The sequence below is a fragment of the Choloepus didactylus genome, chromosome 18, assembly GCF_015220235.1.
Source record: "Choloepus didactylus isolate mChoDid1 chromosome 18, mChoDid1.pri, whole genome shotgun sequence".
In the NCBI taxonomy this organism is placed as follows: domain Eukaryota; kingdom Metazoa; phylum Chordata; class Mammalia; order Pilosa; family Megalonychidae; genus Choloepus; species Choloepus didactylus.
The window spans coordinates 21,375,996-21,395,290 of record NC_051324.1 but is presented as its reverse complement, the minus strand read 5'-3'; the positions used below and the strand labels follow the sequence as shown (position 1 = coordinate 21,395,290).

The 19,295-nt window shown below is 38.8% G+C and overlaps 1 protein-coding gene across 1 annotated transcript in view; it reads right to left on the bottom strand.

Annotated features, from left to right (window-relative positions):
- The window catches only part of PITPNA (phosphatidylinositol transfer protein alpha), a 62,211-nt gene that overhangs the window by 20,684 nt on the left and 22,232 nt on the right, over positions 1 to 19,295 (bottom strand). Inside the window, exons 8-9 of the mRNA XM_037807946.1 lie at positions 19,118 to 19,195; positions 18,857 to 18,967 (exon numbers count right to left, since the gene is read on the bottom strand). Of these exons, the coding sequence (XP_037663874.1) occupies positions 18,857 to 18,967; positions 19,118 to 19,195 (189 nt within the window). The remainder of the gene's footprint in view (positions 1 to 18,856; positions 18,968 to 19,117; positions 19,196 to 19,295) is intronic.

The following is a 19,295-nucleotide window of genomic DNA, read 5'->3' as shown; positions in this document are numbered from 1 at the left end:
TCAATTGGTCTACACATCCTAAAAGAACCCTATCAAGTGCAGCAAATGCCAAGAGGCCAAAAACAACAGAAAAATTATAAAGCATATGAAAAAAACAGACGATATGATAACCCAAGGCCAAGCACCCAAATCAAAAGATCAGAAGAGACACAGCACCTGGAGCAGCTACTCAAAGAACTAAAGATGAACAATGAGACCATAGTACAGAATACAAAGGATATCAAGAAGACCTTAGAAGAGCATAAAGAAGACATTGCAAGACTAAATAAAAAAATGGATGATCTTATGGAAATTAAAGAAACTGTTGACCAAATTAAAAAGATTCTGGGAGGAGGCGGGGCAAGATGGCAGACTGGTGAGCTGTAAGTTTTAGTTACTCCTCCAGGAAACTAGGTAAAAAGCCAGGAACTGCGTGGACTGGACACCACAGAGCAATCTGTCTTTGGGCATACTTCATACAACACTCATGAAAACGTGGAACTGCTGAGATCAGCGAAATCTGTAAGTTTTTGCGGCCAGGGGACCCGCGCCCCTCCCTGCCAGGCTCAGTCCCGGGGGAGGAGGGGCTGTCAGCTCCGCGAAGGAGAAGGGAGATCTGCAGTGGCTGCACTTATCGGAAACTCATTCTACTGATTCAAACTCCAACCATAGATAGACTGAGACCAGACACCAGAGACTCTGAGAGCAGCCAGCCCACCAGAGAGGAGACAGGCATAGAAAAAAAACAACTCGAAAAACTCCAAAATAAAAGCAGAGGATTTTTGGAGTTCTGGTGAACACAGAAAGGGGAAGGGTGGAGCTCAGGCCTTGAGGCGCATATGCAAATCCCGAAGCAAAGCTGATCTCTCTGCCCTGTGGACCTTTCCTTAATGGCCCTGGTTGCTTTGTCTATTAGCATTTCAATAACCCATTAGATCTCTGAGGAGGGCCGTTTTTTTTTTTGTTTTTTTTTTAAATCCTTTTTTCTTTTTCTAAAACAATTACTCTAAGAAGCCCAATACAGAAAGCTTCAAAGAATTGCAATTTGGGCATGTCAAGTCAAGAGCAGAACTAAGAGAGCTCTGAGACAAAAGGCAATAATCCAGTGGCTGAGAAAATTCACTAAACAACACAACTTCCCAAGAAAAGGGGGGTGTCCGCTCACAGACACCATCCTGGTGGACAGGAAACACTCCTGCCCATCGCCAGCCCCATAGCCCAGAGCTGCCCCAGACAACCCAGTGTGACGGAAGTGCTTCAAATAACAGGCACACACCACAAAACTGGGCGTGGACCTTAGCCTTCCCTGCAACCTCAGCTGAATGTCCCAGAGCTGGGAAGGTGGAGCAGTGTGAATTAACAAAGCCCCACTCAGCCATCATTTGAGCAGACTGGGAGCCTCCCTACACAGCCCAGCAGCCCAGAACTGCCCTGGGGGGACGGCACTCACCTGTGACATAGCACAGTCATCCCTCAACAGAGGACCCGGGGTGCACGGCCTGGAAGAGGGGCCCACTTGCAAGTCTCAGGAGCCATACGCCAATACCAAGGACTTGTGGGTCAGTGGCAGAGACAAACTGTGGCAGGACTGAACTGAAGGACTAGACTATTGCAGCAGCTTTAAAACTCTAGGATCATCAGGGAGATTTGATTGTTAGGGCCACCCCCCCTCCCCGACTGCCCAGAAACACGCCCCACATACAGGGCAGGCAACACCAACTACACACGCAAGCTTGGTACACCAATTGGGCCCCACAAGACTCACTCCCCCACTCACCAAAAAGGCTAAGCAGGGGAGAACTGGCTTGTGGAGAACAGGTGGCTCGTGGACGCCACCTGCTGGTTAGTTAGAGAAAGTGTACTCCACGAAGCAGTAGATCTGATAAATTAGAGATAAGGACTTCAATAGGTCTACAAACCCTAAAAGAACCCTATCAAGTTCAGCAAATGCCACGAGGCCAAAAACAACAGAAAATTATAAAGCATATGAAAAAACCAAACGATATGGATAACCCAAGCCCAAGCACCCAAATCAAAAGATCAGAAGACACACAGCACCTAGAGCAGCTACTCAAAGAACTAAAGATGAACAATGAGACCATAGTATGGGATATGAAGGAAATCAAGAAGACCCTAGAAGAGCATAAAGAAGACATTGCAAGACTAAATAAAAAAATGGATGATCTTATGGAAATTAAAGAAACTGTTGACCAAATTAAAAAGATTCTGGACACTCATAGTACAAGACTAGAGGAAGTTGAACAACGAATCAGTGACCTGGAAGATGACAGAATGGAAAATGAAAGCATAAAAGAAAGAATGGGGAAAAAAATTGAAAAACTCGAAATGGACCTCAGGGATATGATAGATAATATGAAACGTCCGAATATAAGACTCATTGGTGTCCCAGAAGGGGAAGAAAAGGGTAAAGGTCTAGGAAGAGTATTCAAAGAAATTGTTGGGGAAAACTTCCCAAATCTTCTAAACAACATAAATACACAAATCATAAATGCTCAGCGAACTCCAAATAGAATAAATCCAAAAAAACCCACTCCGAGACATATACTGATCACACTGTCAAACATAGAAGAGAAGGAGCAAGTTCTGAAAGCAGCAAGAGAAAAGCAATTCACCACATACAAAGGAAACAGCATAAGACTAAGTAGTGACTACTCAGCAGCCACCATGGAGGCAAGAAGGCAGTGGCACGATATATTTAAAATTCTGAGTGAGAGGAATTTCCAGCCAAGAATACTTTATCCAGCAAAGCTCTCCTTCAAATTTGAGGGAGAGCTTAAATTTTTCACAGACAAAGAAATGCTGAGAGAATTTGCTAACAAGAGACCTGCCCTACTGGAGATACTAAAGGGAGCCCTACAGACAGAGAAACAAAGACAGGACAGAGAGACTTGGAGAAAGGTTCAGTACTAAAGAGATTCGGTTTGGGTACAATAAAGGATATTAATAGAGAGAGGGAAAAATATGGCAAACATAAACCAAAGGATAAGATGGCCGATTCAAGAAATGCCTTCACGGTTTTAACGTTGAATGTAAATGGATTAAACTCCCCAATTAAAAGATATAGATTCGCAGAATGGATCAAAAAAAATGAACCATCAATATGTTGCATACAAGAGACTCATCTTAGACACAGGGACACAAAGAAACTGAAAGTGAAAGGATGGAAAAAAATATTTCATGCAAGCTACAGCCAAAAGAAAGCAGGTGTAGCAATATTAATCTCAGATAAAATAGACTTCAAATGCAGGGATGTTTTGAGAGACAAAGAAGGCCACTACATACTAATAAAAGGGGCAATTCAGCAAGAAGAAATAACAATCGTAAATGTCTATGCACCCAATCAAGGTGCCACAAAATACATGAGAGAAACACTGGCAAAACTAAAGGAAGCAATTGATGTTTCCACAATAATTGTGGGAGACTTCAACACATCACTCTCTCCTATAGATAGATCAACCAGACAGAAGACCAATAAGGAAATTGAAAACCTAAACAATCTGATAAATGAATTAGATTTAACAGACATATACAGGACATTACATCCCAAATCATCAGGATACACATACTTTTCTAGTGCTCATGGAACTTTCTCCAGAATAGATCATATGCTGGGACATAAAACAAGCCTCAATAAATTTAAAAAGATGAAATTATTCAAAGCACATTCTCTGACCACAATGGAATACAATTAGAAGTCAATAACCATCAGAGACTTAGAAAATTCACAAATACCTGGAGGTTAAACAACACACTCCTAAACAATCAGTGGGTTAAAGAAGAAATTGCAAGAGAAATTGCTAAATATATAGAGACGAATGAAAATGAGAACACAACATACCAAAACCTATGGGATGCAGCAAAAGCAGTGCTAAGGCGGAAATTTATAGCACTAAACGCATATATTAAAAAGGAAGAAAGAGCCAAAATCAAAGAACTAATGGATCAACTGAAGAAGCTAGAAAATGAACAGCAAACCAATCCTAAACCAAGTACAAGAAAAGAAATAACAAGGATTAAAGCAGAAATAAATGACATAGAGAACAAAAAAACAATAGAGAGGATAAATATCACCAAAAGTTGGTTCTTTGAGAAGATCAACAAGATTGACAAGCCCCTAGCTCGACTGACAAAATCAAAAAGAGAGAAGACCCATATAAACAAAATAATGAATGAAAAAGGTGACATAACTGCAGATCCTGAAGAAATTAAAAAAATTATAAGAGGATATTATGAACAACTGTATGGCAACAAACTGGATAATGTAGAAGAAATGGACAATCTCCTGGAAACATATGAACAACCTAGACTGACCAGAGAAGAAATAGAGGACCTCAACCAACCCATCACAAGCAAAGAGATCCAATCAGTCATCAAAAATCTTCCCACAAATAAATGCCCAGGGCCAGATGGCTTCACAGGGGAATTCTACCAAACTTTCCAGAAAGAACTGACACCAATCTTACTCAAACTCTTTCAAAACATTGAAAAAAATGGAACACTACCTAACTCATTTTATGAAGCTAACATCAACCTAATACGAAAACCACGCAAAGATGCTACAAAAAAGGAAAACTACCGGCCAATCTCCCTAATGAATATAGATGCAAAAATCCTCAACAAAATACTTGCAAATCGAATCCAAAGACACATTAAAAAAATCATACACCATGACCAAGTGGGGTTCATTCCAGGCATGCAAGGATGGTTCAACATAAGAAAAACAATCAATGTATTACAACACATTAAAAACTCGAAAGGGAAAAATCAATTGATCATCTCAATAGATGCTGAAAAAGCATTTGACAAAATCCAACATCCCTTTTTGATAAAAACACTTCAAAAGGTAGGAATTGAAGGAAACTTCCTCAACATGATAAAGAGCATATATGAAAAACCCACAGCCAGCATAGTACTCAATGGTGAGAGACTGAAAGCCTTCCCTCTAAGATCAGGAACAAGACAAGGATGCCCGCTGTCACCACTGTTATTCAACATTGTGCTGGAAGTGCTAGCCAGGGCAATCCGGCAAGACAAAGAAATAAAAGGCATCCAAATTGGAAAAGAAGAAGTAAAACTGTCATTGTTTGCAGATGATATGATCTTATATCTGGAAAACCCTGAGAAATCAACGATGCACCTATTAGAGCTAATAAACAAATTTAGCAAAGTAGCGGGATACAAGGTTAATGCACATAAGTCAGTAATGTTTCTATATGCTAGAAATGAACAAACTGAAGAGATACTCAAGAAAAAGATACCATTTTCAATAGCAACTAAAAAAATCAAGTACCTAGGAATAAACTTAACCAAAGATGTAAAAGACCTATACAAAGAAAACTACATAACTCTACTAAAAGAAATAGAAGGGGACGTTAAAGGATGGAAAAATATTCCATGTTCATGGTTAGGAAGGCTAAATGTCATTAAGATGTCAATTCTACCCAAACTCATCTACAGATTCAATGCAATCCCATTCAAAATTCCAAGAACCTAATTTGCAGACTTGGAAAAGCTAGTTATCAAATTTATTTGGAAAGGAAAGATGCCTCAAATTGCTAAAGACAGTCTAAAAAAGAAAAACGAAGTGGGAGGACTTACACTCCCTGACTTTGAAGCTTATTATAAAGCCACAGTTGTCAAAACAGCATGGTACTGGCACAAAGATAGACATATAGATCAATGGAATCGAATTGAGAATTCAGAGATAGACCCTCAGATCTATGGCCGACTGATCTTTGATAAGGCCCCCAAAGTCACTGAACTGAGTCATAATGGTCTATTCAACAAATGGGGCTGGGAGAGTTGGATATCCATATCCAAAAGAATGAAAGAGGACCCCCTACCTCACACCCTACACAAAAATTAACTCAAAATGGACCAAAGATCTCAATATAAAAGAATGTACCATAAAACTCCTAGAAGATAATGTAGGAAAACATCTTCAAGACCTTGTATTAGGCGGCCACTTCCTAGACTTTACACCCAAAGCACAAGCAACAAAAGAGAAAATAGATAAATGGGAACTCCTCAAGCTTAGAAGTTTCTGCACCTCAAAGGAATTTCTCAAAAAGGTGAAGAGGCAGCCAACTCAATGGGAAAAAATTTTTGGAAACCATGTATCTGACAAAAGACTGATATCTTGCATATATAAAGAAATCCTACAACTCAATGACAATAGTACAGACAGCCCAATTATAAAATGGACAAAAGATACGAAAAGACAGTTCTCTGAAGAGGAAATACAAATGGCCAAGAAACACATGAAAAAATGTTCAGCTTCACTAGCTATTAGAGAGATGCAAATTAAGACCACAATGAGGTACCATCTAACACCTATTAGAGTGGCTGCCATTAAATAAACAGGAAACTACAAATGCTCTAGGGGATATGGAGAAACTGGAACTCTTATTCATTGTTGGTGGGACTGTATAATGGTTCAGCCACTCTGGAAGTCGGTCTGGCAGTTCCTTAGAAAACTAGATATAGAATGTGCCAGTTTGAATGTATTGTGTCCCCCAAATGCCATTATCTTTGTGGTCTTGTGTGGGGCAGACGTTTTGGTGCTGGTTAGATTTGCTTGGAGTGTGCCCCACCCAGCTGTGGGAGATAATTTTGATGAGATGTTCCCATGGAGGCATAGTCCCACCCATTCGGGGTGGGCCTTGATCGGTGGAGCTATATAAATGAGCTGACTTGGGGGGAAGAAAGAGAGTGCAGCTGGGAGTGATGTTTTGAAGAGGAGCAAGCTTGCTAGAGAGGAACGTCCTGGGAGAAAGCCGTTTTGAGGCCGGAGCTTTGGAGCAGATGCCAGCTGCCTTCCTAGCTAACAGAGGTTTTCCGGAGGCTATTGGCCATCCTCAGGTGAACGTGCCCGGTTGCTGATCCGGACGCCATTGGCCATCCTCAGGTGAAGGTGCCCGGTTGCTGATGTGTTACCTTGGACGTTTTGTGGCCTTAAGACTGTAACTGTATAGCCAAATAAACCCCCGTTTTATAAAAGCCTATCCATCTCTGGTGTTTTGCATTCTGCAGCATTAGCAAACTAAGACATAGAGTTACCATTCGATCCAGCGATTGTACTTCTTGGTATATACCCGGAAGATCGGAAAGCAGTGACACGAACAGATATCTGCACGCCAATGTTCATAGCAGCATTATTCACAATTGCTAAGAGATGGAAACAACCCAAATGTCCTTCAACAGATGAGTGGATAAATAAAATGTGGTATATACACACGATGGAATACTACACAGCAGTAAGAAGGAACGACCTCGTGAAACATATGACAACATGGATGAACCTTGAAGACATAATGCTGAGCGAAATAAGCCAGGCACAGAAAGAGAAATATTACATGCTACCACTAATGTGAACTTTGAAAAATGTAAAACAAATGGTTTATAATGTAGAATGTAGGGGAACTAGCAATAGAGAGCAATTAAGGAAGGGGGAACAGTAATCCAAGAAGAACAGATATGCTATTTAACGTTCTGGGGATGCCCAGGAATGACTATGGTCTGTTAATTTCTGATGGATATAGTAGGAGCAAGTTCACAGAAATGTTGCTATATTATGTAACTTCCTTGGGGTAAAGTAGGAACAGGTTGGAAGTAAAACAGTTATCTTAGGTTAGTTGTCTTTTTCTTACTCCCTTGTTATGGTCTCTTTGAAATGTTCTTTTATTGTATGTTTTTCTTTTTTGTTTTTTGTTTTGTTTTGTTTTTAATTTTTTTTTTCCATACAATTGATTTAAAAAGGAAGAACAGGTTTAAAAAAAAAAAAAAAAAAAAAAGAAAACCAGGAAAAAAATATGTATCGCCCCCTTGAGGAGCCTGTGGAGAATGCAGGGGTATTTGCCTACCCCACCTCGATGGTTGCTAACATGACCACAGATATAGGGGACTGGTGGTTTGATGGGTTGAGCCCTCTACCATAGGTTTTACCCTTGGGAAGACAGTTGCTGCAAAGGAGAGGCTAGGCCTCCCTATGGTTGTGCCTAAGAGCCTCCTCCCGAATGCCTCTTTGTTGCTCAGATGTGGCCCTCTCTCTCTAGCTAAGCCAACTTGAAAGGTGAAATCACTGCCCTCCCCTCTACGTGGGATCAGACACCCAGGGGAGTGAACCTCCCTGGCAACGTGGAATATGACTCCCGGGGAGGAATGTAGACCTGGCATCGTGGGACGGAGAACATCTTCTTGACCAAAAGGGGGATGTGAAAGGAAATGAAATAAGCTTCAGTGGCAGAGAGATTCCAAAAGGAGCCGAGAGGTCACTCTGGTGGGCACTCTTACGCACAATTTAGACAAATCTTTTTAGGTTCTAAAGAATTAGGGTAGCTGGTGGTGGATACCTGAAACTATCAAACTACAACCCAGAACCCATGAATCTCGAAGACAATTGTATAAAACTGTAGCTTATGAGGAGTGACAATGGGATTGCGAAAACCATAAGGACCACACTCCACTTTGTCTAGTTTATGGATGGATGAGTAGAAAAATAGGGGAAGGAAACAAACAAACAAACAGACAAAGGTACCCAGTGTTCCTTTTTACTTCAATTGCTCTTTTTCACTTTAATTACTTTTCTTATTATTTTTGTGTGTGTGCTAATGAAGGTGTCAGGGATTGATTTAGGTGATGAATGTACAACTATGTAATGGTACTGTGAACAATCGAATGCACGATTTGTTTTGTATGACTGCGTGGTATGTGAATATATCTCAATAAAATGAAGATTAAAAAAAAATGGATAGAACAGCTAGTTAGAACATCAATAAGGAAGAACAGGACTTGAATGATTCACTACACCAACGAGACCTAATGGACATATACAGAACAACAAAAACAGAATATACATTCTTTGTGAGTGCACATGGATCATTCTCCAGGATAGAGCATATGTTGGGTCACAAAACAAATCTCAATAAATTCAAAAATACTGAAACCAAACAATATTTAAGGAATGCAGCTAGAAATCAATAAGAGGGCAAAATGGAAAATTCACATATATGTAGAAATTAAATATACTCTTTAAAAACCAATGGGTTAAAGAGGAAGTCACAAGCAGAATTAGGAAATATCTTGAGGCAAATGAAAATGAAAATACAACATACCCAAACTTATGGGATGCAGTGAAGGCAGTGCTGAGAGGGCAATTTATAACATGAAATGCTTACACTAAAAAAGAATAGTTTTTATCTTGAAAGGATGCTATATTTTGTCAAATGCTTTTTCCACATCAATGGAGATGATCATGCAGTTTTTCCCTTTTAATTTGTTAATGTGCCGTATTAAATTAATTGATTTTCTTGTGTTGAACTACCCTTGCAAACCTGGAATAAAACCCACTTGGTCATGTTGTGTAATTCTATTAATGTGCTGTTGCATTCTATTTACAGTAGACATTGGTCTGAAGTTTTCTTTTCTTGTAGTATCTGGATCTGGCTTTGGTACTAGGGTGATGTTGCTTCATAGAATGAGTAGGTAGCATCCCCTCTTCAATTTTTTTGGAAGAGTTTGAGCAGGAATGGTACTAATTATTCTTGGAATGCTTGGTAAAACTCACCTGTGATGCCATCTGTTCCTGGGCTTTTATTTGTTAGTAGGTTTTTATGACTGACTTCATCTCTTTACTTGTGATTAGTTTGCCGAGGTCTTCTATTTCTCCTAGTGTCAGTATAGGTGTTCATGTGTTTGTAGGAAGTTGTCTATTTCATCTATGTTGTCTACCTTGTTGGTACACAGTTGTTCATAGTAACCTCTTATGATCTGTTTTATTTCTTCGGGGTCCATAGTAATGCCTCCCACCCCCTCTTGTTTCTGATTTTATTCACCTGCAGCCTCTCTTTTTATCTTTGACAGTCTAGTTAAAGGTTTGTCAATTTTATTGCTCTCAAAGAACCAATTTTTGGTTTTACTAATTCTATTGTTTTTTTAATTCTCCATTTCATTAATCTCTGCTCTAATTTTTGTTACTTCTTGTCTTCTGCTTGCTTTGGGATTAGTTTGTTGTTCTTCCTCCAGTTTCTCCAGTTGTTCAGTTAGGTCTCTGGTTTGAGCTCTTTCTTCCTTTTTAATGTAGGCGTTTAGAGCCATAAATTTCCCTCTCAGCACTGCCCTCGCTGCATCCCGTAAGTTTTGATATGTCCTGTAAATTTTGATACATTGTGTTCTCATTTTCATTCGTCTTGAGATATTTACTGGGTTTTACTTCAGGTATGCAAAGGTGGTTCAACACAAGAAAATCAATTAATTTAATATGGCACATTAACAAATTAAACGGGAAAAACTGCATGATCATCTCCATTGACGCAGAAAAGGCATTTCACAAAATACAGCATCCTTTCATGATAAAAGCACTTCAAAAGGTAGGAATCGAAGGAAACTTCCTCAACATGATAAAGGGCATATATGAAAAACCCACAGCCGACATCATACTCAATGGTGACAGACAGCTTCTAAGATTGAGAACAAGACAAGTATGCCTACTGTCACCACTGCTGTTCAACATTGTGCTAGAAGTTCTAGTAGAGCAATTAGGCAATAAAAAGAAATAAAGACATCCAAATTGGAAAGGAAGATGTAAAACTGTTCACTATTTGCAGAAGATATGATCCTATATTTAGAAAATCCAGAAAAATAACCTGAGCTAATAAGTGAGTTCAGCAAAGTGGCAGGATACAAGATCAACACACAAAAATCAATGGTGTTCACAATTACATGGAACTTTGAATAGGAAGTGAGATATGATAGGCCTGTATAGGTTAGAGTGAAAGAGCAACACATTCCAAAGTAATTTGGGTGGAGAATAAAAATATATGCAGGGTCCCCTGAGGAGCTGGGGGGGAAATATGGAAGTGTTGGACTTCCTCACCTGGATTATTGCTAATGTTCTCATAAACACTGAGGACTGAGGCTTGGTATGCCGAGCCCCCTGTCTTGGGGCTTGCCCCTATGAAGCTTCTTACTGCAAAGGAGAGGCTAAACTTGCTTATAATTGTGCCTGAGAGTCTCCTCATGAGTGCCTTTGTTGCTCAGATGTGGCCCTCTCTCTCTAAGCCACCTCGGCAGGTGATCTCACTGCCCTCCCAGGGGTATAAATCTCCCTCGCAACACAGGATATGACTCCCAGGAATGAATCTGGACCCCGCATCATGGGATTGAGAACATCGGCTTGACCAAACAGGAGATGCGAAATGAAACGAAATAAAACTTCAGTGGCTGAGAGATTTCAAATGGAGTCAAGAGGTCACTCTGGTGGACATTCTTACATACTATATAGACAACTCTTTTTAGGTTTTAATGTATCGGAATAGCTAGAAGTAAATACCTGAAACTACCAAACTCCAACCCAGTAGCCTTGACTCTAGAAGACAATTGTATAACTATATAGCTGACAAGGAGTGACAGTGTGACTGTGAAAACCCTGTGGATCACATTCCCTTTATCCAGGGTATGGATAGATGAGTAGAAAAATAGGGACAAAAACTAAGTGAAAAATAGGGTGGGATGGGGGGGATGATTTGGGTGTTCTTTTTACTTTTATTTTTTATTTTTATTCTGATTATTTCTGGTGTAAGGAAAATGTCCAAAAATAGATTGGGGTGATGAATGCATAACTATATGATGGTACTGTGAACAGATGATTGTACACCACAGATGACTGTATAGTATGTGAATGTATCTCAATGAATTTAAATTTAAAAAAAAACAATGGTGTTTCTATACACTAGTAATGAGCTATCCTAAGAGGTAATCAAGAAAAAAATTTCATTTACAATAGCACCTAAAAAAATCAAATTATCTAGGAACAAACCAAGGATGAAAAAGACATGCACAAAGAAAATTGTAAAACATTCCTAAAAGAAATCAAAGAAGACCTGGATAAATGGAAAGACATTCCATGTTCATTGACTGGAAGTTAAAGCTATCAATTCTACCTAAATTGATCTACAAAGTCAATACAATACCAATCAAAAGTCCAACAGACTACTATTTTATTTGGAAGGATAAGGGGCCTCGAGTAGTCAAAAACATCTTGAAAAAGAAGCATGAAGTGGGAGGTAGCACGTTCCTGACTTGAAAGCATATTATAAAACCACAATGGTCAAAACGGCATGGTACTGGCATACAGACAGACATAATGATCAATGGAATCAAATTAAGAGTTCAGAAATAGACCCTCTGATCTATGGTCAATTGATTTTTACTAAGGCTCCCAAGTCCTCTCAACTGGGAGAGAACAGTCTCTTCAACAAATTATGTTGAGAGAACTGGATATCTATAATCAAAAGAATGAAAGAGGATTCCTATCTCATACCCTATTCAAAAATCAACTCAAAATGGATAGTGGACCAAAGACCTAAATATAAGAACCAGTACCATAAAACTCCTAGAAGACAACGTAGGGAAACATCTTCAAGATTTTGTGATAGTTTCTTAGACTTTACACCCAAAGAACAAGCAACAAGAGAAAAAATAGATAAATAGGAACTCCTCAAAATCGAATACTTCAGTGCTTAAAAGGACTGTCAAAAGGTAAAAAGGCAATCAACTCATTGGAAGAAATATCTGGAAACCACATATCTGATGAGGGTTTGATATCCAACATATATAAAGAAATCCTACAACTCAACAATAAAGAGACAAACAAACCAATTAAAAAAATGGGCAAAAGACATGAACAGACATTTTTCCAAAGAGGAAATATAGATGGCTAAAAAGCACATGGAAAGATGCTCAGCTTCACTACCTATTAGGGAAATGCAAATCAAAACCACAATGAGGTATCATACCACACTACTAGAATGGCTACTATTAAACAAACAGGAAAGTACCAGTGTTGGAGAGGATGTGGAAAAACTGGAACACTTATTCACTGCTGGTGGGAATGTAAAATGGTACAGCCACTGCAGAGGACAGTTCCTCAAGAACTAAGTATAGAGTTGCCTTACTACCTGGCAATCCCGCTACTCGAGATATACCCGGAAGATCTAAAAGCAGGGATGTGAACAGACATTTGCACACTAATGTTCATAGTGGCATTATTCAGAATTGCCAAAAGATGGAAACAACCCAAGTGTCCATCAACAGATGAACAGAAAAGCAAAATGTGGTATATATACATACAATGGAATATTATTCAGCAGTAAGAAGGAATGAAGTCCTGAAGCACATGACAACATGGATGAACCTTGAGGACATTACGTTAAGTGAAATAAGTGAGACACAAAGGACAAATATTGTATGATCTCACTGATATGAACTAATTATAATATGTAAACTCAGAGACATAAAATATAGAATATAGGTTACCAGGGGATAGAATGAGGCTAAACAATGGGGAGCAGTTCTTTCATCAACAGTAACAAAAGTACCACACTAATACTATGGGTCAATAATAGGGGGATAAAGGGCATGGGACGATTTGGGTTTTCTTTTCTATTTTTATTTCTTTTCTAGAGTAATGAAAAGGTTCTAAATTTGATCATGGGATGTACGCACAACTATGTGATAATACTGTGAGCCAGTGATTGTATACTTCGGATGGTTCTTATGGTGTGTGAATATATCTCAATAAAATTGCTTAAAAAAAAAAAGATTTCAAATCAGAGATCTAACCTCAAAACTGGAAGAACTAGAGAAAGAAGAGCAAACTAAACCCAACACAAGCAGAAGGAAGAAGATAACAAAGATTAGAGCAGAAATAAATGGAAACAGAAAAGAAAAAAAAAATAGAGATTCACCAAAACCAAAAGGTGGTTCCTGGAAAAGATCAATAAAATTGACAAACTTTTAGCTAAACTAACAAATAAAAAAAGAAAATACAAACAATAAAAATCAGAAATGAAAAGGGGGACATTACTACAGACCCATTGAAATAAAAGAACTATAAGAGAACACTATGAACAACTGATGCCAATAAATTAGATAACCTAGATGAAATGGACAAATTCTTAGAAACACACAAATACATTGTCTCAAGGAGAAACAGACGATCTCAAAAAAAAAACAATTTTTAGTAAAGAGTTTGAATCAGTAATCAAAAACCCTCCCAACAAAGAAAAACTTAGGACCAGATGGCTTCACAGGAGAATTTTACCAAACATTCCAAGAAGATTTAACTCCAATTCTGCTCAAATTCTTCCAAAAAAATTGAAGAGGGACCACTCCCTCATTCTATGAGGCTAATATGACCCTTATACCAAAGCTGGATAAAGATACCACAAGGAAAGAAAACTACAGACCAATATTTCTTATGAACATAGATGCAAAAATCCTTAGCAAAAACACTAGCAAACCAAATCTAATAGTATATTGAAAGAATTATAAACCCTGATCAAGTAGGATTTATCCTTGATATGCAAGGGTGGTTCAACATAAAATCAATTCACATAATAGATCACATTAAAAGAATGACGGAAAAAAAACCACATGATCATCTCAATTGATGCAAGAAAAGACATTTGACAAAATACAGCACCCTTTCTTGATAAACGCACTTAGATCAAAGGAAACTTCCTCAACATGATCAAGGGCATATATGAAAATTCCATAGTTAACATCCTACTTAATGGCAAAAAGCTGAAAGCTTTCCCTCTGAGATCAGGAACAAGACAAGGATGTCTACTGTCACCACTGTTATTCAATATTGTACTAGAAGTTCTTGCCAGAGCAATGAGGCAAGAAAAAGAAACAAGAGGCACCCAAATTGGAAAGGAAGAAATAAAACTTCCCTATTTGCAGATGATATGATCCTATATACAGAAAATCCTGAAAAATCCAGAACAAAGCTCCTAGAGTTAATAAAAGAATTCAGCAAAGTGGCAGGGTACAAGTTCAACACCCTAAAATCAGTAGTTTTTCTATACAAGCAATGAACAATCAGAGGAAGAAATCAAGAAAAAAATTCCCTTCACAATAGCAACTAAAAGAATCAAATATCTAGGAATAAAGCTAACCAAGGCTATAAAGGACTTATACACAGAAAACTACAAAACACTGCTAAAAGGAATTGAAGACTTAGATAAGTGGAAGGATATTCTGTGTTCATGGATTGGAAGAATGACTATCATTAAGATGTCAATACTACCCAAAGCAATTTATAGAGTCAATGCAATGCCGATAAAAATTCCAACACCTTCTTTGCAGAAATGGAAGAGCCAATCGTCAAATGTATATGGAAAGGTAAGGGGCCTCAAATAGCTAAAGCCATCCTGAAAAAGAAGAATGAAGTTGGAGGACTCATGCCTGATCTTAAAACTTATTACAAAGCCACAGTAATCAAAACAGCATGGTACTGGCACAAGGACAGACATATAGACCAATGGAATAGAATTGAGAGCTCAAAAATCAACCCTCACATTTATGGCCAACTGATCTTTGACAAGAAGTAAAAGACACTCAATTGGGAAAGAATAGTCTCCTCAACAAATGATGCTGGGAAAACTGGATCTCCTTTTGAAAAAAAAAGAAAAGAAAAGAAAGAAGGCCCCCTATTTCACACCATATACAAAAATCAACTCAAAAATGGATCAAATACACCCCAGAGTGATACGGGCAGAGAGTATAAGTGTATTTGTGGGGCCCCCTGAGGAACTGGGGAGAAATGCAGAAATGTTGGACTTCCCCACCTGGGCTATTGCTGATTTTCCCACAAACATTGAGGACTGCCAATTTAGTGGGCCAAGCCCTCGATCTGGGGAGGTCTCCCTTGTGAGGCTAGTTGCTGCAAGGAAGAGGCTAAGTCCACTTATAATTGTGCCTAGAAGTCCCCCCCCCCCCCAGAGAGCCTCTTTGTTTCTCAGATGTGGCCCACTCTCTCTAAACACACTCAGCAGGTGAACTCACTACCCTCCCTACTACGTGGGACATGACACCCAGGGTGTAAATCCCCCTGGCAACATGGGAAATGACTCCTGAAGATGAGCCTGGCCAGCCAGCGCTGTGAGACTGAGAGGATCTTCTTGACCAAAAGGGGGAAGAGGGATGAAACAAAATAAGGTTCCAGTGGCTGAGAGATTTCAAATGGAGTCAAGCGGTCATTCTAGAGGGTATTCTTACGCACTATATAAATATCACTTTTTAGTTTTTAGTGCATTGGAATGACTAGAGGGAAATACCTGAAGCTGTCAAATTGCAACCCAGTGACCTTGATTCTTGAAGACAACTGTATAACTACGTAGATTGCATAGTGTGACTATGTGACTGTAAAAACCTTGTGGTTCACACTCCCTTTATCCAGTGTATGGACAGATGAGTGGGAAAATGTGAACAAAAATTAGATGAAGAATAGCGTGGGATGAAGGGGACAGAAAGATTTAGGTGTTCTTTTTTGCTTTTATTTTTATTTCGGAATAAGGAAAAGGTTCAAAAATTGATTCTGGTGATGAATGCACAACTGTATGATGGTGCTGTAACTGTACACTGTGGATGACTGTAGTGTGTGTGAATATCTCTCAATTAAACTGTAATCAAAAAAGTAAATAAACAATGGGAAAGGAAGGGAATGGGATGTTTTGGATGTTCTTTTTTGTTTTAATTTTATTTTTTGGAGTAATGAAAATGTTCAAAGTTTGATTGTGGTGATGAAAGCACAACTATATGTTGATATTGTGAATAACTGCACACTTTGATGATTGTATGTTATGTGATTATATCTCAATAAAATTGCATTAAAATAAAAGAGAAAAAATAACCAAAAAAAATGATCAAAGACCTAACATAAGAGCTAGAACTATCTAACTCTTTGAAGAAAATGTAGGGAAACCTCTCTTTACAACCATGTGTTAGGGAGTGGTTTCTTAGACTTTACATCCAAAGCATAAACAACAAAAGAAAAAATAGATAAATGGGACCTCACCAAAATTAAAAACTTTTGTTCCTCAAAGGACTTTATCATAAAAGTAAAATGACAACTTACACAATAGAATAAAATATTTGAAACCACATTTGCCAGTTTGTATATATTATGTCCCCCAGAAAAAGCCATGTTCTCTGATGCAATATCTTGTGGGGGCAGATTGATTAATCTTTTTGATTAGGGTGTGATCTTTTGATTGGATGTTTCCATGGAGATATGACTCACCCAACTGTGGGTGATGACTCTGACTAAATGTTTCCATGGAAGTGTGGCCCCGACCATTCAGTGTGGACCTTGATTAGTTCACTGGAGTCTTATAAAGGGGCTCACAAACAGAAGGATCTCAGAGCTGCAGCTTAGAGAAACATTTTGAAGGTAGCTGTTGAAAGCTGACACTAACATTTTGGAGAACGCCATTTTGAAACGCAACCTGGGAGCAAGCAGACGCCAGCCATGTGCCTTCCCAGCTAACAGAGGTTTTCCGGATGCCAATGGCCTTTCTCCAGTGAAGGTACCCTATTGTTGATGCCTTACCTTGGACACTTTATGGCCTTAAGACTATAACTTTGTAACCAAATAAACCCCCTTTATAAAAGCCAATCCATTTCCGGTATTTTGCATTCCAGCAGCATTAGCAAACCGGAACACCACATACCCAAAAAAGGTTTAAATCCAGAATATATTAAAAAAAGTCTTCAACTTAACAACAAAAAGACAAAAAACACAATTTAAAAATGGGCAAAAGACTTGAGCAGACATATCGCCAAAGAAGATAAATGAATGACCAGAAAGCACATGAAAAGATAATCAACATCATTAGCCACCAGAGAACAGCAAATCAAAAGCATGAGATACCATTTCACACTCATTAGAACGGCTACTATTAAAACAAACAAACAAAAAACAGAAAACAGGAAGTGTTGGAGAGGATGTGGAGAAACAGGAAACTCATTCATGGCTGGTGGCAATGTAAAATAGTACAGCAGCTGAGGAAGACAGTTTGGCATTTCCTCAGAAAGCTAAGTATAGAACTACCATATGACCTGGCAATCCCATTACCAGGTATATACACAAAAGAATCAAAAGCAGGGACTCAAGCAGATATTTGCATACCGATGTTCACAGCAGCATTATTCACAATTGCCAAAAGATGGAAGCAACCCAAGTGTCCATCAACTGATGAATGGATAAACAAAATGTGGTATATACAAAATGCGGAATATTATTCAGCTATAAAAAGGAATGAAATCCTGATACATGTGACAACATAGATAAACCTTGAAGACATCATGCCAAGTGAAATAAGTCAGACACAAATGGACAAATATTGTATAATCTGTTTTGAAACCATTAAAATAAGCAAACTCATAGTCAGAATCTAGAATATAGATTAGCAGGGCAAAGGGGCAAGAGGGAAATAGGGAATGGGAAGTTAAGGCTTAAAATGTACAGGGCTCCTATTTGGAATGATGGAAATGTTTTGGTAATGAATGGTGGTGATGGTAGCACATTGGGAACACATTTATAAGCACTGAAATATATGTCTGAATGTGAATTAAAGGAGAAATGTTAGATTGCATATATGGTAACAGAATAAATTTTTTTTAATCCATGGAACTACATTATACATGGACTTTAATTAATAGTACAATTATAAAAATATGCTATCAACCTAATGTCCCACACCAATGCATGGTGGTGGTGGGGTGGTATATGGAAATCCTGTATTTTATGCATGATTGTTCTGTAAAACCACCACTTCAATTAAAACAAAACAAACAAACAAACCAAAAAAACAGCAAAAAAAAAATTTCTTTAAATAGCTACAAGTACAAAGGAGGTAGGGGCTGGGAAAACGGAATTGTGATATACTCTACTGCTGACAACCCTAGAATACAAGTCACATATGCGTAGATGAGGCGCTTGTATGATCTTCTCTTATGGACAGGATTCTCCCTACCATCCTACACATGGAGGTCCCAGGGAAGGACTCACCTTATGTATAAAGCTTTCCACTTTGTTCTGCAGGCCCCACCACTTGAACTTGACAGTAACCAGTTTGTACGCACACATGTACGGGCAGTCTTTCTGATTTACAACTTCTTGCTGCATTAGAAACACAGCCACAGGAAGGCAAGTAACCAAGAGGGCAGATCTCAGGTTCTCCCCTAGCCCAGCCCAGCCATTCCCCACCTCCACGGGAAGAGGCCCACCCACATCGTGCTCGGCCCCCTTCTGTGAGAGTGTGAACTGTACCTTCCAGTTGGGGCCCAAGGGTCCTCTTCCTGTTTTGATAGATTTAAATCTTGCTGGGTCTTCCTCTGCCTTGTAATCCTGAGGAAGGTTGTGGAATCGGGATAAGAGGGAGAGAGAGAGGGGGAGGAAGATAGAGGAAGAGAGAAGTTTTTCACCACACTATACTTCATACCAGTTC